This window comes from Acipenser ruthenus, chromosome 2, assembly GCF_902713425.1.
Source record: "Acipenser ruthenus chromosome 2, fAciRut3.2 maternal haplotype, whole genome shotgun sequence".
NCBI classification, from domain to species: Eukaryota; Metazoa; Chordata; class Actinopteri; order Acipenseriformes; family Acipenseridae; genus Acipenser; species Acipenser ruthenus.
Genome location: NC_081190.1, coordinates 59,188,419 through 59,211,542, shown reverse-complemented (window position 1 = coordinate 59,211,542; position 23,124 = coordinate 59,188,419). Strand labels below are relative to the sequence as shown.

Below are 23,124 nucleotides of genomic sequence, written 5' to 3'. Positions count from 1 at the left end.
TTACTCATGATTTGATGATGTCAGCAGTTTGCGTGGTAGCGCTGTAATGAAAGTTCAGAGGTGGAAGTAGTCTGTTGTTTTCTTTATTTATAAAATAAAATTGTTAAAAAATTTAGATTCCAAGCCCCGCTCCTTTCTAAATAAGGTAATTATTCGTTATTGAAACATTGCAGCATTTAGTTGAATTCGATAAAAATGGTAAATTACAGTTGTGAATAACTCAGTTACTGCGTTACCACGAACCAAACCTGTGCAAGTGAGTGACTATCGTGCGCTGCGGGGAGGCAGGTATAATAACCAGAAATATATATATATATATATATATATATATATATATATATATATATATATATATATATATATATATATATATATATATATGGTTTAATTTTTCAATGCTGTGTTTTAAGTATAGGTTTTCAGCTAAGTTACGAGGGCCTTTTCTAGTTCTAACGATCACTGATACTGTTGCTACTTGATACTATACAGCAAGTGTAGTGGGTATTGACAAGGTGTGTCAAAACACTGCTGCGCAGGTTCCGTTTTTTCTTAGTGTGTAACTAAGAAACATTAGTAATCTAAATAAATAACCAATTAGTGATTTATGTATTAAATATTTTCAAAGTATTGTTTAAAATTGTAATTTCTATGTAATGCATTACATTAGGGCAGTCACTGTTTCCAAATAGATTATCAGAATTGAGTTATTTCTAAATGTTTTGAGACGAACATTAGCTACAATGATTATGGAAACATCCGTAATATAATTAATGTTTGTGTAATTCACAATTGGCTAAACAAGTATTAAAAACTAGAAACAAAATCATACGTGTTGCAGTGTTATATGTAAAGTTTCTGTTCAATTGAGGGACTTAAATACAGTGGATTACATGGTGGTGGATCTGTCATACTGTATTTTTGGGATAACATACAGTATTGTACTTCATGATTTGGATATATTCATTTCAATAGAAATTGATACCTTAATGTTGTCACAAACCAAGAGTCTATGCAGTAGGCTATGTCTTAAACATACCTAGTTTGACAGGTGTTAACTCAGCACAGGGAAATGACCCTAACAAAATGGTGTTTGGGTGTTTCCTTAGTTACAGCTTGTACAACATACATTATATCTGTATGATGTACAATTGTACTGTGGATTCATCATGGACATGATGCGAACTAAATAAAAAAAAAAGATATATTATCAGTGACAATAAATCATATGAATCCTAAAAGAATTTAGAATATTTAAGGAAGGAACTGGTTCCAAAGTGGGTAAGAGATATTTTATTTTCAGGAGCATTAAAGCAAATTCTTCACAATTTAGCATTGTTTTAAAATAAACAAACTAAAGCCTATCATTATAACTTAATAGGCACAGTATGCTATTGCAGCTATTGATTTTTTTGTTTTTGTTTGCAGTAATCAAAATAAAAAACAACTTGTCAGAATTTCCAGTTCAGGGTTGTACTGATTGTACTATTGCACAGCACTGCTGTTAGATATATTAACAAGGTCAGAGAGATGCACCACCATTGTAGGTCCCTGGTATACAGTATTGAAAGTATTAAAATAACTGTGTTGAACAGTGCATATCAATGCCAATGTTGTCTAAGTATAGCTACTTGCAGTCCTGCAAAAAGGAATGAATGCTGGAAATGGTTGCTTTTTGAATTTTGTGGGTGAGCAAGCTGTGGTGATAACACAGTTGTTTTTTAGTCGTGTAAGCAAATTAGTTGATTTTAACAAACAATGCTATATATATATATATATATATATATATATATATATATATATGATGATGCACGCAATATTGATAATAAATAGAAATACAGTCCATTCCTGTTAATTTCAAGGGACCAGCAAAATAATTTGTCTTGTCAGTAATTCTTATCGGGAGTCTAAAGCCAAATGCATCCTGTCAAGTTTTTATTAGTTACAGTAACACTGAAATCAAATTAAAATGACTGAAAAATGACAAGTATTATATTTAAAAGTACTGTGCATTTATTGAAAATACGTCTGTAAGTGAACTTTTAAAAAGTACATTGCAATTGAACTACGCTTGAAATCTGCAGTTTCTGTGACTGATCACAGGAATTATTAAACCACAAAAGCAAGGCAACATCAGGGTTTCGACCAAATCAGAAACACTGATGACTTGCATCCACAGTTTGCTGTTCATAGGCCTGTATTGTAACCAGGTTTTTTAGAATGGTTTACAAAGTATTCACGGGAATGTTTTGAAATCTGCAGCAACATCTTTCTTTTTCTTGTACAGTGGTGCATTATCCACTGCTTTCAACACCTCTTGGTTTTGTCTGCAAGGTAGTGCACGTTTTTGCATGAGCACTATGGCAACTCGAAGTGCATCATGGGATCTGTAGTGCCCAAACAGCACTAAAATACAGTACAGAGGCGCTAATCTGGATGCAAGTTAATACATTTCCTTATACCCTTTGCACTCGTTTAGTTTTATTCATTTTTTTTCTTCCCTGGATGGGCTCCAAAAAAATGTGTACCAAAAGGAAATTTGTGTTAAGCGAGTTCTTATTATAAGAATTTACAATAAGCGACTGCTAAATCTGAACTGGACCTTGTAGTAAAATCGCACTATGAGGAAATTTGTCTAATCAGAGTTTGTTTTAACGAGAATTGACTGTACTTTTATTTTGTTTAAGCGTTAAGTCAGTTGCAATGCACCTGGCCATAGTTTAGACATTTGTTTTACTTTACACAGTTTGATATTGTTTTCATTTTTTAGGTAAAAAGATAAGGAACAAGACCTACAATTCTATGAAACTGTCCCTACCAGCAAGTGGGTTGTTTTTGATGCCTTGCATTTAAATGTGGCATTATGCCAGCAGCTACTGTAGATCATAACCAAAGAATTTGCGAGGTCTGGGCTTGCAACCTAGAGGAAGAGCTGAAGAGAATCCGCCAAGTTATTCATAAATATAACTATGTTGCAATGGTAAGTTCAGAAGTTGTTTTTGATTATTGTATGTTATACAGGATAACCCTTGGAGCATCAGCTTCATTGATCACTGTGTGTAATGTATATGTATGTATGTGATATATGCCTACTGCCCAGTAAGAGAAAGTGTAAGAATACAGCAGCTTAAGAAGAGATTGGTTTTGGAGTCATTACAGAATTAAAGGTGAAAAAAACTAATTAGTAAAAACATTGCAAAGTTTGCTAGACTTTATTTTCACTGTGACTCGGGTGAAGCCAACGTATACAGCCAACACACTATAATTCCACTTCCTGTGCAGCAGGTATATGGATCCCATCTATGTAAGGCAGAGGTGGGTGGTTTTATAGTGTGGTGGGTGATGGCTGGATAAATTTGCTTCACTCGAGTCAAAGTGAAAATAGTCAGGAAAACTAAACAAATTTTAAATGACTGATTTTCTATACCTTCAGTGAGAATGATGATGATAATGTTGCATTGTAGTTGTTACTTTCCAAAAGGTAATTGATTAATACTAGATATTATTAAAAGCTTGGTACTGTACAATGCAGATAACTGGATAAATGGTATGTCAATATACTTTCTGAGTAAGTCAGCATCATTTGAGTTTGTCAGATATTTATTTATATCTACATAATTGACCCATATAAGTCCTTGAATTTAGTAATGTAGCATTTGCTTCATTTTTAACTCCCAATAGTGAAACCTCCAAAAATGATAACAATACAAACCCTGTACCTTTTAAATATATAATGTACAGTTCAAGATGGAGAGGAGCATTGCACACAATGTGGATTATTAAGTTTGTCTTGGTTTAACTGTACCGGTACAGTACATGTATTATTGCACTTCCGAAAAGCCCTCCCTTCCCAGAAGCATTTGACTAAATTTCACTTGGGGCAATACATATTTCAGTAGACTAAATAACATACAAAGGCTAACACTTTTTTTGTTCTGTCTTTATTTACAATAGGCAAAATAATATCTTATTGACCTGTCACTGTACTATCCAAACTATATATATACAAAAAAAAAAAAATGCTGTGCAGTGTTACCCCAAAAATCTACTTTCTAGTAATGAAACATAAATGAGGTTGGGGCATTTGTTGGCCATTTAACCCAAAAATCTATCCATTGAAAGTACCTGTAAAAGCACCAACACAAAAACAGATGACCTCTTAACACTGAAGGCGGCATTTGCCAAAACAGCTGTCTACATTATTAAGGGCACTATTTTTAAGCAAATGTAAAGAAAAAAGTAAATTTACCAAGTTTAAAAAAAAAAAAAAAAATTGTATAAAAGTAATGAGAGACTACTCCAAACAAATGTAACAAATATTAAAGTGCACAAGTTGTATTTTGGACAGTTTGGTACACTTACAGTTGTTTCATTCTTATAGCTTCCATTTGTTCTTACACTTGATTCAAAACAGGGCCCTTAATTTCTTATACCTCAGAATGTCAGTATATCCAGAGCAATCCCCTTACAAAAATAAAACAAAGACAAATAAACAAGATACATTTTTTTATGAACAGAACATATCTGACTACATCTGCAGGAAGGTTGTACAGTAGCTGTTCCTGTAGCAGCCTGCGCAGGTAATTACTTGTTTCTTTATCTAGCATACTGTCTGAAGCACTGTTCATCATTCAATAAGACCCTTGGTCTTGTTCCTATCCCTGTAAACTTGTACTTTTTCTCCATCTTTTCTGTCCGAGGAATCCTCTAATAAATAAAATGTGAAATACAAAAAAGAAAAAACAGATTATTAAAAACAAATTGTCAGTCAAATACATTTTTTAAATGTACAAAATAAACAATAAGACAAGACCACAGAAGTAAATAAAAGTACACATTTCAGTAAAACTTTAATAGTACCCTGTGCTTTGTATTTGTCTTGTTTGTAAATGTGTACAATTGTGTCAAAGCAGTGACCCTGGGATAAGTGTCGACATCGGCAAAGAAATAGTGTCAATAAGGCCTTTGTTTGGCCTAAACTTTGTTTTAGCATTGCCTAAATTACTGGAGAAGCATTTTTTTAGAACTAGACTAGCTGTTTTACCCAAAGACCAATTGTTTCAGATATATACAGAAGAACTGGAGGCACATATCAAACCACTATTTACTTCAAAGGGCATATTGTCAACTACAAGATACAAGTTACATTTTATCTGATTCAGTGTACGGCACTGGCAGTTGATAGCCCCCAAAAAAGAGTTTATCTTGTCAAACTTACCTTTTGAAATTACAGTTAATCCATCTCTGATTCACTTAATTTCTGTATTCTTTTTCTTTCACTTGCTTTGAATGAAACCAGCAATTGCCTATTTTTTTCATCCCTATAAATACAAATAAGTAGAGGTCCAGATTGGTTAGGCTTTAGCGCCAGTGCGAAGTTTGTGTCATTATTTAAAAAGAAAAAAAAAAAGAAAATGCTTATGTTTCAACCTTGACATAGTAAAATGTTATTGGAAGGGCCCACAGACACACCAAAGCTGTTATCTTTAAGTTTTTTGTATCACTTTGTAAAAAGTCCCATTGTCTTCTATGATAAATCTGGTCACCTGAATATTGGTATTTTCCAAGTTGGCATTGGCACAATATTTTCAGGAACAATGGGCTCGAGAGCCCATTTGTAAAAGGAAATTATAAATTGTGTGTGATAGCATAAGCAGCATAATTAAAACAAAAACATACTTATTTTATTTCGGGGTTTGTAAATAGTCATAAAATATTTTATGTGCATTTTATGATTATAACTGGTGTTTACCCGCCCCAACAATTAAGTGAAAATTGTTTGAGAATATCATCCATTATACTACTGTATTTAAATTCCTAGAGCACTGTTTATCTAGTTATGTGTTTAACAGTATCATAATCTGGGCATACAGGACAGGAGGTACCTGTCAGTCTATCTGTACATAAAGTATGTACTGTATATTACACTTCTATGTTTACATGTACCTAGATAACCCCTTATGTTAGCTTGGTTGCTAAATTCTTATTCAAGTTAATTAGTGTCTAAATCTGGGCATATATATGTAAAAATGGCAATGCAGTTTTTCATAATACTGATAGATCTAATTTCCATTTACAGCTGTGTCAGGGTTAACTATGTTACTGACAGATGGGAACAACTTGGAAAAGTGCTTTGTACTGTTCTGATGGGACAAGTGCTTGCTGGTAATTTAGGAGCAAGCACTGACAGCTTGTGAAAAAATATCCTCCCCTCTTCATTGAGCAGGGATTGCTGCAGAGTTCAGCACATTTTTAGTTTGGTGAAAATCATGTGACCGCCATGTAGAACAGTCAATGATTGTCAGTTCATAGCAAAAATGCCTTACTCTTATTTTGTAATCTTAAATAACAAATACATTTAAATATATTTATATATTTCTTTGTAGGACACAGAGTTTCCAGGTGTAGTAGCAAGACCAATCGGAGAATTCAGAAGCAATGCTGACTACCAGTACCAGTTGCTGCGATGTAATGTAGACTTGTTAAAGATAATCCAACTAGGCCTGACTTTCATGAACGAACAGGGCGAATACCCTCCTGGCACTTCAACATGGCAGTTAAATTTTAAATTTAACCTCACGTAAGCACCAAACTTTCTTTCTATTTTGCAGTTTTAGCATGGCAGCTTGGGGTTGTAATGTCATTGAGCCAGGGGTGGGTAGAGTTAATAATGTAGATCACTTAGCTATGTATTTTACGATTTTACTAAAAGGGCAGCAGTGTGGAGTAGTGGTTATGGCTCTGGACTCTTGACTGGAGGTTTGTGGGTTCAATCCCAGGTGGGTGACATTGCTGCTGTACCCTTGAGCAAGGTACTTTACCTAGATTGCTCCAGTAAAAACCCAACTGTTGAAATGGGTAATTGTATGTAAAAAATAATGTGATCTCTTGTAACAATTGTAAGTCGCCCTGGATAAGGGCGTCTGCTAAGAAATAAATAATATAAAATAATAATAATGTGTGCTGGGGTGTTTATCTATTGCATATATTTTTTAAAATCCTGCCTTTATTGAGAGAAAATATGGGGGATGTGGAGGATTTTTTGTATATCCTTAGAGAAGTACAGTATATGTTATATGTACCAAGTCATGTGTGCATAAAACAAATTGTAAGTCAAATATATGCCAGATACTAATTTAGTATTTGAGTCTCTGCTCATTGATACATTTAACCAATTTTACTTTGCATGTTTTCCAACATGTCTAGATATTGATAAAACATCTGTTAATGTAAAACTAGATGTTAAATAATTGTGTATATATGTGTATATATATATAATTTCATTTTACTATAGGGATAGTTAGACAAAGGCAGAGCTTGGCAACTGATTTTGTTACTCTGGGGTCTCCAATCCTGGTCCAGGAGAGCCCCGGTCCTGCAGGTTTTAGAGGTGTCTTTACATCATCAGTGGCTAAAGATCTGGAACACATGTTAATCTGGACTGATTAATCCAATAATTGATTCAATTAAGTAACTGAGAGGTCTGTTGAAACAAAAACCAAAAGACCCTGTAGCTCTCCAGGACCTGGGTTGGAAACCCCTGCTGTTCAGTTTTTATTAACGTTTAATTGCCCAGAGTCACTTTTGAGAGACCTGCCGCAGGGGGATTAGATGCTTGGCTCGATTTTAAAAAATGTTACATGAAGTATTTTCCATGTATATTAAATCGATTTACTGTAACCTGACATACACTGGGTTTTCTGAGATCAAGTCTTGCTAAAACGATAAACTTTTCTTGTGTTTAGGGAGGACATGTACGCTCAGGACTCCATAGAGCTGCTAACAACATCTGGTATCCAGTTTAAAAAACATGAGGAAGAGGGGATTGAAACACTCTACTTCGCAGAACTGCTTATGACCTCTGGTGTGGTCCTGTGTGAAGGGGTCAAATGGCTGTCTTTCCATAGGTAGGTTCATTTCCTCATTTTGCTACTCCTCACACACTTATGAAATGAGAGCAGAAGCAGGGGGACACCTGCAGATAACTGTCAGTTCTTGATTTTTCATGAACCACTGCAGTAGTGTAATAATTTATTTCAAGTTCACATTCTCATCCCTCTTGACATGCTAAATACTTCTCAAAAAAACTTGATAAAGATGGCACTGGCATATGCAATTGAGCATCAGAATCTAGGATTATAAAGAGTTGGCTGCCCATCTGACTTGACATACATGTCACACTTTCATTTGTACTTGCCTCGAGAATGGCTTATCTAATTGTGATAACACTTAGTAAGGGTTCTGCATTTTTAAAAGCTTATTTTTATGTAATTGCAGTGGCTATGACTTTGGATACCTAATCAAAATCCTAACAAATTCCAACTTGCCAGAAGAAGAATTGGATTTTTTTGAGATCCTCCGTTTGTTCTTTCCTGTCATATATGACGTGAAGTACCTCATGAAAAGCTGCAAAAACCTCAAGGTGTGTGGCATTCACCTTGATCATTGTTCGGTTTTTTTGTTTTATGAAATGTACCACAGTGAAGATTTTAGCTTATGAGATGTTTTTTCGAAACTGTGCTGTACTTGCAGGAATTAAAATTCCAATGGAAATGAATGCCAGAGATTCTACTTGTCATATAATACCAATTATAAAGACTACAATATGAAGAAGTGATAACCAATACATGTGTATTGTCTGAGAAATGTTGACCTTTTACCACATCTTGCGATGAAGTGCTGATCTGTTGTATTTGACAGGGTGGCTTGCAAGAAGTAGCTGAACAGCTGGAATTGGAGAGAATAGGACCACAGCACCAGGCTGGCTCAGACTCTCTACTGACAGGCATGGCCTTCTTTAAAATGAGAGAGGTATGTGAAACATTTTCAGTTCGTCAGTCTTGTACTTGGACATTTTTAAATACTTTTGAATAAGCAAGATTATCACTATGTAGAAATAATCGGCAGAAATTAATTATGATCAATCATTACATGTGTTGTGATTAACTTTTTTTATTAAAACACCAGATGGCGCATAAATTCTGACTGTAAAAACGGTTACTTGATTTAGACTTCTACTAATATTAAACAGACCAACAGAAAAGTTGCAAACCTTTTTTTTTTTTCCCCCCCCAAGATGTTCTTTGAGGATCACATTGACGATGCGAAATACTGTGGTCACTTGTATGGCCTTGGTTCTGGTTCACCCTATGTTCAAAATGGCACAGGCAATGCATATGAGGAAGAAGCCAACAAACCACAATCATGACATGAAGCAGCAGATGAACTTTGGGCCTGTTGATTTTTTTTTTTCTCTGCCTGAGAGACAAGGACTTCTGTTTTTGTCATTGCTTGTTTTCTTTCCCTTGTCTTTCTATTTCAGTGACATGCACCAAATCTTGTTAAGGATTCTAGCTTTAGTACTGAAACAATTTGGAGTCAAATTTTGCTAAGTTTTAAAAGACCAAACAAAAAGAAACTGACGGCAACAAGGGAAATTTTACTGTAGCGACTAAATACTCAAGTAATTTCATATATCTTGTCTGTGTAAGCAGAATGGATTGGCTGATCATTCATGTGTAGCACTTAAAAAGTGGGATTTTTAGTAATTCAGAAATGTGGACCATGGAAATTTGCACTTTAGAGATCAATCCAGATTCTCAGTTTTATCAAAAGTTTTGGCTGTTTGTTGTTCTTATAAGATAAATTGTAACAGTTGTGCACCATTTTTGCTTACGTTGCCTTTTCCACCATAGTACTATTTATTTATTTATGTTTACAGGGAAAGAAAACTACTAAAGCTTTTAGGTAACCCTATCTTACACATTTCAGCCTTAAACAAAGTAAATAAGCTACTTATCATGCTGTTTTTGTACGTTGTGCTGTCAAGATTAAGATGTTGATTGTAAACCAGCTTAACACTCCTAAAAGACCCAGTCACTTACAGGTATTGTATAGTCATTCCAGGTAATGCCATGACGAGTGTGGTTGATTTTTTATGCCTGCATCCCGTGGCCCCTTCCTCAGCATACCAACACATTTATTATATTACATAACTTGTATGGTTTATCCCAGATTTTACCATTTGTATTTGTTGTACTAATTTTACCAGCTAAATTTTTCAAAATTCAGTTTCAACTGACAAGTTCTTTTTAAAATTGAATTTAAAAACTAAAAGAAAACAAACAAATTGGCTTCTAGGTTTTGTGGTGTTTTACAAAAAGAAAAAAAAAAGCGCTAGTTTTTATTAATTTAGAAAACCGTACTGATGAGATCTTAACCAACTCGAGCATGGCATTGCCTGGGGATTTTTTTTTTTTTTTTTTGAATACTGGTTTAATGCAGCACAGTTCACTGCAATGCTTTTTTATTATTATTATTATTACATATTTTTGTATTGTTATGCAGTATATTTTGCCTAGTATATTTTGCATGTTCGGATGGCAATTGAACAGGAGGGCTATATTATTAAATAGCAAATGCTTGCCTGAAAATGTGAATTGCATGAATGTGTTTAAACCTCCAGGAAATTACAAATTGGCTGGGATGAACCTGAAAAACTTCAAACTGTACAATGTACATAAGTCTTTGTTTTTGCTTGAAATTACAATTTAGTAATTTGGTGATCCCTTTTAAAAACAGAAATTATGCAAAAAGGGTATTTGTTTTAAAGCTTTTGTAAATAAATAAAGGCTTCAGAATTGTTTTCTTACATACAAAGATGTTTTATTTCAAGTTACAAGATGGTACTGGGAGATAGCAACAGCTTTTTTTTACCTCAAACTGGTTAACTCTTCCTGCTGTCAAGCCAATCACCACTTTACACCTTACAAACTTTAACAGCAGCTGTTACAGTGATGCTACCTTTGAAGGCAAGGTAGAGTGTGGACCTGGACTCGCTGGGCATCTGTAGTGCAGTGAGGTAATGCAAGTCGTGCACCATGCGGGCCCCAAGTCAAGATCAGCAACTTGACTCAAGATTCAAACCAGGACGGACACTATGCAGTAATGCTTTTACAAGGCGAGCCAGGAAAGGCATGTCATACAGGTTACCCTATGTGCATACACACACACAAACACACATAGCATATTACATTGCCAGTAATGGAGAAAGCAATTACACTTTGTAACCAGTGAATCTTATATATATATTTTTTTCCTGGAGGTGCTCTGAATTATAATGTGATAAGAAGGCTGTGTGGTCCAGTGGTTAAAGAAAAGGGCTTGTAACCAGGAGGTCCCTGGTTCAAATCCCACCTCCACCACTGACTCATTGTTATTATTATTATTATTATTATTTATTTCTTAGCAGACGCCCTTATCCAGGGCGACTTACAATCGAAGCAAGACCCTGAGCAAGTCACTTAACCTCCTTGTGCTCCATCTTTCGGGTGAGATGTAATTGTAAGTGACTCTGCAGCTGATGCATAGTTCACACACCCTAATCTCTGTAAGTCGCCTTGGATAAAGGTGTCTGCTAAATAAACAAATAATAACAATAATAATACCTTGTAACAATTGTAAGTCACCCTGGCTAAGGGCGTCTGCTAAGAAATAAATAAATTAAAAAAAAACCTTGCGGACAAGATCCAGTGTACATCTTTCTCATTTCCCAGGTAACACCACTGATTCATAAGGAATAGATGATCCCCAAGACCACAATTCAGCATACAGCTTCCTGGAGCATTACTGTTGATCTCTATAGTCAAGAACACTGAACATGCTTGTAGTTTACTCTATTCCTAAAATCTTTTGATCTGAAAACAAAGGTGAATGTTCCAGAGTTTTCCCATGAGTATATATTTCTAAAGTTTCCAATGAGTTAACCTTTTCAGACAATAAATACAGAATAAACCTGCAAACATATTTACAGCAAAATCCCAAAGTTACAAACACATTGGGAATAGAGGGTATTCAAAAGACTGCAACTTCATCATCTTTACCATCAAGAAACATAAATAAAGCAAAATTTGCTGTGGTTAACTAGTAAAATACTTTGGGTCTTTTATAGTAGCCAGAATCCATTTCCGGTTTCAAGTAGTGTTTTGTTGACTGGTCAGAAACCTTTTTCCTACATTGATAACTGTAATTTTGAATTTGCAGCCATGCCAGTTATTGACATACATACTTTTTGGTGCAAGCATGTCTTCAAAAGAAAAGTAGGCTTTGTTAAAAAAAGAAACAGTGAATTCCTCCCCCTCCACACACACACACACGTTGCAGTTTCCTTCACCTGTTAAGTTTAGGATTACATGTAAAATGTTTTTGTCCAACAGCAGTGTGGAGTGGTTAGGGCTCTGGAATCTTGAACGGAAGGTCGTGGGTTCAATCCCTGATGGGGGACACTGCTGCTGTACCCTTGAGCAAGGTACTTTACCTAGATTGCTCCAGTAAAAACCCAACTGTATAAATGGGTAATTGTATGTAAAAATAATGCAATATCTTGTAACAATTGTAAGTCGCCCTGCCTAAGGCATCTGCTAAGAAATAAATAAGAATTACTGCCGTTATGAACATTTAGGGAGCAACGTACAGTACACTCTTCTTACTGCATGTAGCCAGACTACTGAATATTTAAAGTGGATAGTCTTCAGTCCTCCAGTTCTACATGTACTATGTTATTCAGAAAAAGAAAACACTTGTCAACACTGCACTTGAATCACTGGCAATTCAGACGGCAAATATGGCTGTATTAAGATAGAGTAGACTTATTTAAGTAAAATTGTTGACTACTGATTGCAGTTGTACTTGCATGTTTTTGGAATATGAGGTGCTCTAAATAGAAAATGCTTTCTTCAAGTGCTAATGTGTTTATTTTTTATTCAGTTATCCTGTCCAAGGAAATAAGTTCTTGCGCAATGGGAATATACAGTGGTGGAAGCATCCATACGTACATCTACTTGCATTTTAATCAAGTATTCTGAACCGGTGAAAAGAACCTATTTTAATAGATTAAAAGGGCAGTGTTAACACATAGCTGAAGAGATTGTTACTACTACAGGTAGTACACCAGCATGACAGTGTTGTAATGCAGTGGTTTATTAGTTTTTGTTCTTGAGAAGGCATACACATGTTTGTTTTACACTGTCATTAACACAGGAGAGAAAAAGCCTACTATTTTTTGGGGGAAAAAAAGGTTGCATTTCAACTCCAAATTAAATAATATAAAAATAGATAATACTGTGTACATAATACATCTATTTCATTAACGCTAAAAGCATAAATATGTAAAACATGAAACAGGATTTTACAACTTAATGACGCAGCATTCTACAGCAGACACATCAACTATGTTTTACCTATTTCTAATGTAATTTTAGGCAGTGGTCAGAAAACGGGAAGGGGGGGGGGGGGGGGGGGGGGTCATCTTTATAACAAAGGAAGGTTCATACAGCAGATGTAGCGAACCCCCCTTGAGACCTGTCTAAAACTAGACTGCCTATGATATGACCACAACCTTAATAACATCCCTCATTTAAACACTCAAACACTGCAATTTAGGATATTTCAGCTTTTCACATTAAACACACTGTAATGTAGCTGAAAGACCAATTTTAAAGCTTCTCAATGTGACATGCTTCAACTTGTCTATACCTGAAAAGGGTTCTTAGCATTGGATACCTTTTAGACAACCACTTCCCATTTTGTGTTTCTCTTTGTTATTCTTGAAATAAACAATTCTGCTTAAAGCTACAGTGTACCACGATCACATGTTTAAGATCACCAAAACATAATTTAGAGTGAAACCAATTATACTCGATTGGTATATATCGTTGGTGGGCCAAGGTGGTCCTCCAAGTCTCTGTTTCAACACAATTGAACCTCCATCCAGGCACTAACACAGTTAATTTAATTGTTCCTATTAAACCGGAAGTGGTATGGCCACCGCAGGAAAGGAATTGGCCACTCTTGGTCTATATTGAACATGTGATGTGTTTTTCTGAAACAGACTAAAGATCTATACTACTATATTTAAATTCTGAAAGGGAAAACTAAAAATATACTGAAGATTAAGCAGCAAAAAAAAAAAAAAAAAAGTTTAGTCCTCTGAAATGTGACCCCCCCACCCCCCCAAAAGACTGGTCTTCAAAAACGACCTATAATATTTCTCCACCCTCATTATATTTCTGGATAATTGTCCATGTATTAGCACAGTATTTGTTTACCAGTACTGTATTTTACAATACAGATGTTAAGTTTTTAATTTTTTATCTCCTAGTCAAAACCGCCTTTTTTAAATGTTTAATAAAAGTACCAATAAAAAAAAAAATTATTCCAAGCAATATTCATTATCTTGTTCATTCAATTAAGAATAGTACTTACGAGTTCCAATAACCAAATATCTTTGGTAAGAAATGCATTGGAACGAATATAAAAGCTACATTTTAATGGCATCCAAATCTGTATCTGATAGAGAGCAGTGATTGCATTTTTGCTGCAGAATTAAACAAGTTACTGTGCTTTTACAATGTCTATACCAGTCTGAGTCTGTAATTAACTGGAAATGCTACTTGTTCCCCATAACTACTGTAAAATACATGGGGTTACTCTCACAGCCCTCTCCTTTTCAAACTGACTAACAGATTGCTCTTGCTAAGCTTTCTAAAAATGCATTAGATCTGCAAGCGATCTCTGATACTTTATTATTATAAAAACCTCAATACGATAATAAAAGTGCATTACAAATGTCTTATGTATTGAGCAGTGATATGAAGAGCCAATCAGATGCTGGAATGCTGTCTTTGCTGCACACCCACACAGGCAAAGATAAGACAGTGGGCAAGTGAGGACCACTTCTGGTAGAATAAGACTTCACGTTCTGTCTTCCCTTAGTGGTACATTCTGCAAGAAACAACATCATGAGCTGTGAAACACACCCAGTTCTTATAATTTAATATAAAACAACAACAAACAATGCATATTGTTTAATATACAGTATTCTTAAATAACACGACCACAATATGTATATTGGTGGCCCATTAATAAATAGACACCGCATAGAATGGCATACATCACGCAAAACCACGTATTGTTGGTTGGCAAAGACGGGAAAAACCTTGTGGTTAAAATTAAGTTTAACAAGCTATATTGCAAGAAAAACATCATAGCATTTCAAAGGTTCTCTCTAGTGATACCTTCACTAATAATTCATTGATTTACACTATGAGGATTATTTTGTTCTGATGTTTGTAATCATGAATCAATGACAGTCTCATATACAGTACCAGCATAACATTACCTGTTACATGTCACTTTTGTTCAGTGAAATTTCATTTGGTAGAGACAACAAGCAGTGTTATATCTGCTGAACATCTTTAACTTTGTTCCCTTAATTGCCTTTATTTATTGTCCTGAACAGAACAATTTCTGTTGTAGGACATTTTAATGTTTGCAGATAGATCACTTTTTTATACTTTTGACAGTTCTATGCGTACCCTTTATTTCGGCATGATGTTCCATGAGCTTATTTTTCTCATCTTTTTATGTTGTGGAGGTCTTATATATATATATATATTTTTTTTTTTTTTTAAGGTAGTGGACAAAAAAATGGAAACACCAATGTAAAGTCACTTAATAGAGTGTTGGGTCACTATGGTATCCCGCTCTGTGGAGTTCTCGGTGGAGTGTTTTTAATGAAACTGCCTGTTCGCGCCCCAGGTTGAAATTTGCAGTCATTTGATCTGCAGTTGCTCGCCTGTTTTGTCTTGCACTTCGAATTAATGCACGGATATCATGATCCTTGAGTATGCTGCGCTTCCACCCACTGTTGCCCTTTGCTGATGATGTCTTTCCTCCGGAGTTCTATGCAGACGTCACCTTGGACACCGTTGCTCGTGAAACATCAGCAAGTTGAGCTGTCTTGGTCACTGAAGCTCCTGCCAAACGCGCCCCAACAATCACCCCTCTTTCAATGTCACTGAGGTCTCCTCTTGCAGCCATGCTATCCGTAATTTATAGGCAACCAGGCCTGTCCAGCATTTTTATACATGACCCTAAGCATGCTGGGATGTTATTTGCTTAATTAAATGCATGAGCCACACCTGTGTGGAAGCCCTTGCTTTCAATATACTTGGTGTCTCTCATTTACCTAGGTGTTTCCATTTTTTTGTACACTACATGTATGTATATAAAAGCTTCTTTTGTCACAGCTGAATGTGCTAATGTTTTTATTCTAAATTGACTATTTTATAAGTGTTTTGGTTAGATATTACTATATACAGGTCAAGGGGTTAATTGTTATTGTAAAATGTTAGGTTATTATCATAACCCCAGTTCTCTGAAATAGAAACATAACCATTACCAAATGGGTATTTACATCCTAAAGACCCGAAACCTGAATAAGATATATCAAAGCTGCTCGCACAGCCTGCGACGCAATCATGGCCAGCCCCCGAGGGCATAAAATGACAGCGCTCACAGACCTCAGCGTAATTTTTCCTTCAAGTCTGCTGCAATCATGTATGCAGTGACCTTGAAGGTTAATGATTACATTTCTATTTCAGGAAACCAGGGTTATGATAATAACCTAACATTCAAGTACGAAATGTAACCATTACCGAAGAGTCAGTATACCCAAGCTATTGCAAGGGCAATATTGCCGCATGACCGGAATGCCACAAGGCTAAGCCGAAGCTGCCTTGTGCATTACCATTCGGAACCCCAGTAATAAATAGCTTGGGCTAAAATATTGAGGGAGAAACTCACTATGAATGTGTTGTAAGGGTCGACTGAGAAGCCACCCTTAACACTCTAGTTCCAAAACCAGGGTTTTGAGGATCCATGACATTAGATCTGTAGAACCTAGTAAAGGTATGTGGAGTAGCCCACACTGCTGCATTGCAGAAGTCCTTGACACATGCGCCCTGGAATAAAGCCCACAAAGTTTTCATGCCCCTGGTGGAATGGGCAGTGAGCTTTTCTGTTATAGGCAGTCCTGACTGTGTCTGCTATCCATTTGGACAGCTTCTGCTTAGACAGGGCTTGGTCATGGGACTTCGCTCCATAGCAGACAGAAAATAGTTTGGACTGCCTCCATCTTTTCGTCCTGTTAACATAATACGCTAGGGCCCATACTGAACAGAGCATATGGGAGTTGCCGCTCTCTGTCAGACTGGAAGGAGGTGGATGAATTTTAACATAGCAAGCTGAAATAGCTGCCAGATTGACCTTTAATGTAGAGGGGGATTTCCCCTCGTCAAACAAGTCATGCAAAAATTGCAGTATAACTGACATGAGACAGGTCGTGGGGATGAACCCCCAATCCCCCCCCCCCCCCCCCCAGGCAGGCGCATCTGAAAGATGCCCCACTTGTACCTGTACTGGGATGCTGTGTGGATGCTGCTCTGGCATTTTGAAGAGTGTCAATAACCTTATTGGACAGACCCAGATGGCTCAAATTCAGCCATTCAGGGGCCAGACCCAGAGCTGCAGGCTGGAAGGGTTGGGATACCATAAGGTCCCCTATGCCTGACTGAGCAGGTTGCGGCGTTTGGGCAGTCTCCACGGCTGGCCGCTCAGGAGGAGCACCAGGGCTGAAAACGAGAGGCTCCTGGGCCAATAAGTGGCTACTAACAGCACATTGGCCCGGTCCTGCTGGGAGCATGGCGAGCAGAGGGAAGGCATACAACAGTTGCCTCGGCCACTGGTGTACCAAGACATCTACGGACAAGCACGTGTCTCCCCAGAAAAAAATTTTGCAAGGCCAGGTAAACTGCCTGCAGCTCTGAAACATTTATGTGGAGACCCTGCCAAGGGGGTTTGCCCACACCATGCGTCCCCCACCATTCCACACTGCGCCCCAGCCAAGGGGTGCGTCCGTGGGGATGACCTCCCTTGGTGACACTGCCCAGAGCTATGCCAAGGCATAAATGGATAGGCTGTTTCCACCAAGAGAAAGTGCTTTTAGGCAGTGATGAAACTGTCAATAGGCAGTTGCGGTTCAATGCAGAAAAGCCCTGCTGTTGAACCAGGCCTGCACAGGGCACATGCATAGGCAACCCAAAGAAAGGGTCTGAGAAGCTGCTGCCATCAAGCCCTGAAAGTTTCTGGAACATCACTACCGTGATTCCTTGGAGTCTCAATGGGGCCAGGATAGCTTCCATGCACTTCGAAAAGGCACGGGAGCTAGAGAGAGGCCAAATGGCAAGACTCGGAACCCATACACTGTTCCCTGAAAGGCGAACCGCAGTTACTTCCTGTGCAGTGGTTTTATGGGGATGATGACATAAGTGTCTTTGAGGTCCACCATGGTCCCCTGGCCTGATTGACTGCAACAGCTGTTGCATTGTCAAATCTGAACCTCCTTTGCCTCAGAAACAGGTTGACCTGTCTGAGGTCAAGGATCGGTCTGAGGCCACGGCACCAGCAGGACCCGTAATGACGGCCACAAAGGCAAGGGCACAAAAGATGACAGCGGAGGATGACCCAGAGGCTTACCTGGTTGCTTTCGAGTGGCTGGTTACCACCACGTCATGGCCCAAGGAGTTCTGGGCAAGCCAGCTGGGACCCTGCCTGATCGGGCCATGACGGACACTGAAGCTGTTCAGTATGACCTGATAAAGCAAGCCATTCTGCGCCGTTTGAACATCACAGGGGAAACATACTGTGTACAGCTCCGGGAGTACAAGAGGTCCCAGGATACACACTCCAGAGTTGTTCCACAAAAACTGGGTGATCACATGGTGTACTGGCTCAACCCCTCCCAGAAAACAAGCCTAAAAATGGGACAGGCTATTGTGGTTGAGCAGTTTTGCCATGTGGTCAGTGTCGATACACAAGCATGGATACGGCGCCACAACTCCAACACCCTGGAAAAGGCAGTAAAACGCGCAGAGGACTTCGAAGACTCCCTGGTTTCTGCCCAGACCGGCCTACTCACCACTCCAGCACAACGCAGCAGCCGAGTACCACCTCCTCTCTCCGCTCCATCATCACCGGGACCGGGTCCGAGACCTTCTAGACTGCCGACCACAATGGGCAATCTTGCCTCCCCTCCATGGAGACCAAGGTTGACATCGAGCTAGGGTAGAGTTGCTGCCCCTGCCCCGCTGCCATACCAGCAAAGGGACAGATATTTAACCTCTGCTCCCTCATTCCCCCCTACCTGTTTTAGATGCCAACAGCTGGGACATCAGGCCAAGTCATACCCATCTGCGATGGAGTGTGACGTGCAATTGGGAATCAGAAGCGTGTAAGTGAGGGGAAAATGGTCGGGAGGGGTCTTGTATTGTTAATGTGGTTTTGGGAAATGTGAAAACCCACGCATTAGTGGACACAGGGTGTGAGCAGACCTTCATTCGGACAGCTCTCTTGGGCAGTGTGTTGTGGCAGCCACAAGGTCAGGTGGCTATCGCCTGTATCCATGGAGACACAGCGACATACCCCACAGTCAAAGCATACTTATCAGTAGGACCAATAAAATGTCACCTAGTAGTTGGGGTGGCAGAAAGGCTACCGCAGCCAGTAATTCTGGGCAGTCTCAACCGCACACGTAAATGTGGCAGAAAAGAAAGAAAGGGAAAAATACCAATTATTTCCCTATCAAACTGAATTGTTTTTCCCCTTTTTTCGCCCAAGAAAAACAAATAGAGAGAGACGGATACGAAAATGGGAGTGAGCATTAATGAGACAAGGCCAGGGTTTGGTGGGAGAATGCTCCAATGGTAACAAACGCCAGTCAAAGGGGGTTGGAATGCAGTGTGACCGAGAGGGCGAGGTTACTGGGCCATCTAGGGCAGATGTTACTCCTGCCCCTCTCAATATACTGGACATGTGGCACTCAAGCGCAGACAGTCAAAACAATGGTGCCAAAACAATGACCCCTCACTAGTGCACACTTGGGGACAGGTCAGGTCTATTGAAGGTAAGGATGTTGAAGGCGCTGGGACGCTAGTATTTCCACATTTCATTATCAAGGGGCAATTAGCGTATAGGGTAAAGCTTGCCATGGGCACAGGACAGCCTGTAACACAATTATTGGTTCCCCTGTCGTGTCGGCCTGAGGTCATGAGGATAGCACATGATATTCCTTTTGCGGGGCACCTCGGAGCTGACAAAACAAGGGAACGAATATTGGCTCGATTTTATTGGGTAGATCTTCATAATTACGTGTCGAAATATGTAGCCACATGCCCAGACTGCCAGAGAGTAGCACCGGGTCGAGTGCACCCCGCCCCTTTGGTCCCACTGCCGATTATTTCCACCCCCTTTGAACACATTGCAATGGACATAGTAGGCCCTTTGCTACCTTCCGATTCCGGGTATACGCATAGATTAGTGGTGGTAGATTATGCAAAGCGATACCCGGAAGCAGTTCCATTGAGGTACACTAGTGCCCCTGCAATAGCCAAAGAATTATTGCAGATTATGGCTAGAGTAGGGATCCCCAAGGAAATCCTGACTGATCAGGGAACTAACTTTCTATCTATCACGTTACAGCAAGTTTATAAAATACTAAAAATACGTCCCATCAGGACATCTGTTTATCATCCACAGATGGATGGTTTGGTGGAACGTTTCAAACAGATCTTAAAGCAGACGCTGAGACGATTTGTGAACCAAGAGCAAAAGCATTGGGCATCACTTCTCCCCTATCTTCTTTTTGCAGTGAGTGAGGTTCCGCAGAGTTCGACAGGGTTCTCTCCCTTCGAGCTCTTGTACGGCCGACTACTTTACAGCATCCTCGATCTGCTGAGAGAGGGGTGGGAGGAGCACAAAGGCTCGTCCAAGGCTGTAGTGTAGCATGTGCACCTACTGAGAGATTGCCTGAATTTGGTCGCTCGTTTGGCCCAGGACAATCTCAAATCGGCTCAGCACCGGCAACAGCAGTATTACAACAAAAATGAACAAATTCTAACCTTTTGACCAGCAGACAAAGTAATGCTGCCGCTTCCCTCCTCCGAATTGAACGAAACTATGTGCTAAATGGCTGGGGCCATATGGAGTGATTCAGATTATAGGAAAGATGAATTATGAAATTAGACAGCCCGATCGCCGTAATGAAAGAGAAATTTATCATGTAAATTTATTAAAGCCCTGGCAGGGAAGGGAGGCCTTATTTATAGCCCCAGGTGAAGTAGAGGATGACTTAGGTCCCAGTCTAGAGACCTCTAGCACAAAAAGACATTTTGATAGGGGAACAGTTACTTCCTGATCAGCAACGAGAGCTGCATAAGTTAATTGAGTTCAATGATGTTTTTTCTGAAGTGCCCGGTAGAACTACCCTTGTTGAATATGCCATTATCTCTCCCCCAGGTGTCACAGTGTGAGAGAGACCTTACTGGATCCCAGAAACTCGATGAAGTGGCCTTAGCAAAGAGGTATGGGCGATGCTCGAACTTGGGGCGATTGAGCCTTCCAGGAGCAAGTGGTGCAGTCCAATTGTGATGGTGGCCAAAAAGGACGGCACCAACCGCTTCTCGGGATTTCCGCTATTGACAAGTTCGATGCGTACGCTATTGACAAGTTCGATGCGTACCCCATGCCTTGGGTCGACAAGCTTCTCGATAGACTGGAAACGACAAGGTTCATCTCGACTTGACAAAGGGATACTGGTAGATCCCCTTAACCAACAGTTCTAGAGAGAAAACTGCACTTTCAACACCAGAAAGGCTGTTCCATTTCACAACCATGCTGTTTAGGCTTCATGGTGCACCCGCTGCCTTTCAGAGACTGATGGATCAGGTTTTACACCCACATCGTGAATATGCTTCAGCGTATACTGATGATGTGGTTATTTACAGCCCCACCTGGCAAGAGCATTTGGCTAGGATCACGGCTGTCCTTCAGTCTAAAGGGTAGCCCGGCTGACAGCTAACATAAGAAAATGTGCGTTTGTCAAAACAGGAGACACAATATTTGGGATTTATAATGGGGAATGGAAGGGTGAAACCCATTGTCACCAAGGTCCAGGCTTTAGTGGATGCAGCAATCCCTAAAACCAAGGCTCGAGTGAGGTCTCTACTGGGGTTAGCCGGTTATTACTGAAGATTCATCCCCGAGTATGCCACAGTTGTAAATCCCTTAGTTGACCTCACCAAAAAGAGCGCACCAAATTCAATTACGTGGTCAGTAGAATGTCAGGGGGCGTTTGATACTGTTAAGCAGAGACTATGCTAGGACCCCGCTCTCAACACTCCAGACTTCACTAAGAGATTCATCCTCCACAACGATACGTCGGATGTCGGTTTGGGTGCAGTCTTGTCCCAAAATGGTAGACTGAGTAGAACACCCCATCCTGTACCTCAGTAAAAAGATGCTCCCTCTGGAGCGCAACTTCTCCGTGGTCAAAAAGGAGTGTTTGGCCATTAAATGGGCTACTCGCTTTTTACGATACTACTTGCTGGGACATTCATATGATCGCGCCCCACTCAAGTGGTTAAACACAATGAAGGACAGTAATGCCCGGATAACTCGTGGTATCTGGCCCTTCATGTACCACATGGTACTCCGTGTGGGGAAAGACTACCAAAATGCAGATTATTTTTCCCGGGGGGAAAGGGAGTAATGGGAAAAGCAGATTTAGCCGAGTGTTCCTTCAACTCCACTCTGAGCGGTGGGATATGTGACAGAGATCGAATGGAGGTGTTAGATCTCTCTCCCGACCTGCGAGGCAGCTGCATAAAGGGAACAGAATACCCTGGACTAAATGGCACAACGGTTTATTCCCAGGGTTAGGTGGAAGTCGGCCACCTAGAAAGGGGGCAAAGCTACGGTATACGAACTCAATGACCCGGACGGGAAACAACGTGGCATCCGCGGATTGGAGGGGTGGATGCGCTCGTTGATCAAGGGGTCATGGGTGACGTTATAAAAAGGGGACGTACTGATGTGATCTGTTCCTTTGTGAATGGTTACGTTAAATGACCAGAAGAAGAACCTGTGCTGTGAAATGTGAGTGGTTTTGTTTGTCGTTAATAATACTGTTTGTAATTACTTGGACGGCTAACACGATCCGGAGTTGGTCACCAAAGGCCAGCACTAAACCTGGATCAACAACACTGCACTTTTGTTGTCACTAAAGAACTGTATTCACCATGAGCACTAAAGCACGCACTGTGGACTGGTGTTTGTGTATGTGTTATGTGTGGGTGAACTGAAACGGGACTGTTATTATTTCGGGGCAAACCCGTGGATTATAAATAAGCAATACACACCGCTGTATTGCTTCTTAACATTGTTGTTGTTTAC

At 39.3% G+C, this 23,124-nt stretch overlaps 2 protein-coding genes across 5 annotated transcripts in view; one reads left to right on the top strand and one right to left on the bottom strand.

The window, feature by feature from the left end:
- The first annotated feature begins 6 nt into the window (after nt 1-6).
- LOC117408432 (CCR4-NOT transcription complex subunit 7) lies at nt 7-10,656 on the top strand. Of its 3 annotated transcripts, none has more exons than XM_034013414.3 (7): nt 7-145; nt 2,768-2,977; nt 6,384-6,577; nt 7,743-7,904; nt 8,275-8,419; nt 8,698-8,808; nt 9,074-10,656. In XM_034013414.3, exons 2-7 carry the CDS (start codon nt 2,861-2,863, stop codon nt 9,203-9,205), a joined length of 861 nt encoding a protein of 286 aa, XP_033869305.1. In that variant the 5' UTR covers nt 7-145; nt 2,768-2,860; the 3' UTR covers nt 9,206-10,656. The 3 variants fall into 3 exon arrangements, with proteins under 3 accessions (XP_033869305.1, XP_033869306.1, XP_033869307.1); XM_034013415.3 differs by lacking the exon at nt 7-145 and adding an exon at nt 153-288; XM_034013416.3 differs by lacking the exon at nt 7-145 and adding an exon at nt 4,515-4,577 and having other exon boundaries at nt 2,840-2,977.
- Nucleotides 10,657-12,959: 2,303 nt separating this feature from the next.
- The window catches only part of zdhhc2 (zinc finger DHHC-type palmitoyltransferase 2), a 47,526-nt gene continuing 37,361 nt past the window's right edge, over nt 12,960-23,124 (bottom strand). For both annotated transcript variants that reach the window (XM_034015719.3, XM_034015720.3), the window contains one exon: nt 12,960-14,778. The gene's annotated coding sequence lies outside the window, so the exon portion shown is untranslated. The remainder of the gene's footprint in view (nt 14,779-23,124) is intronic.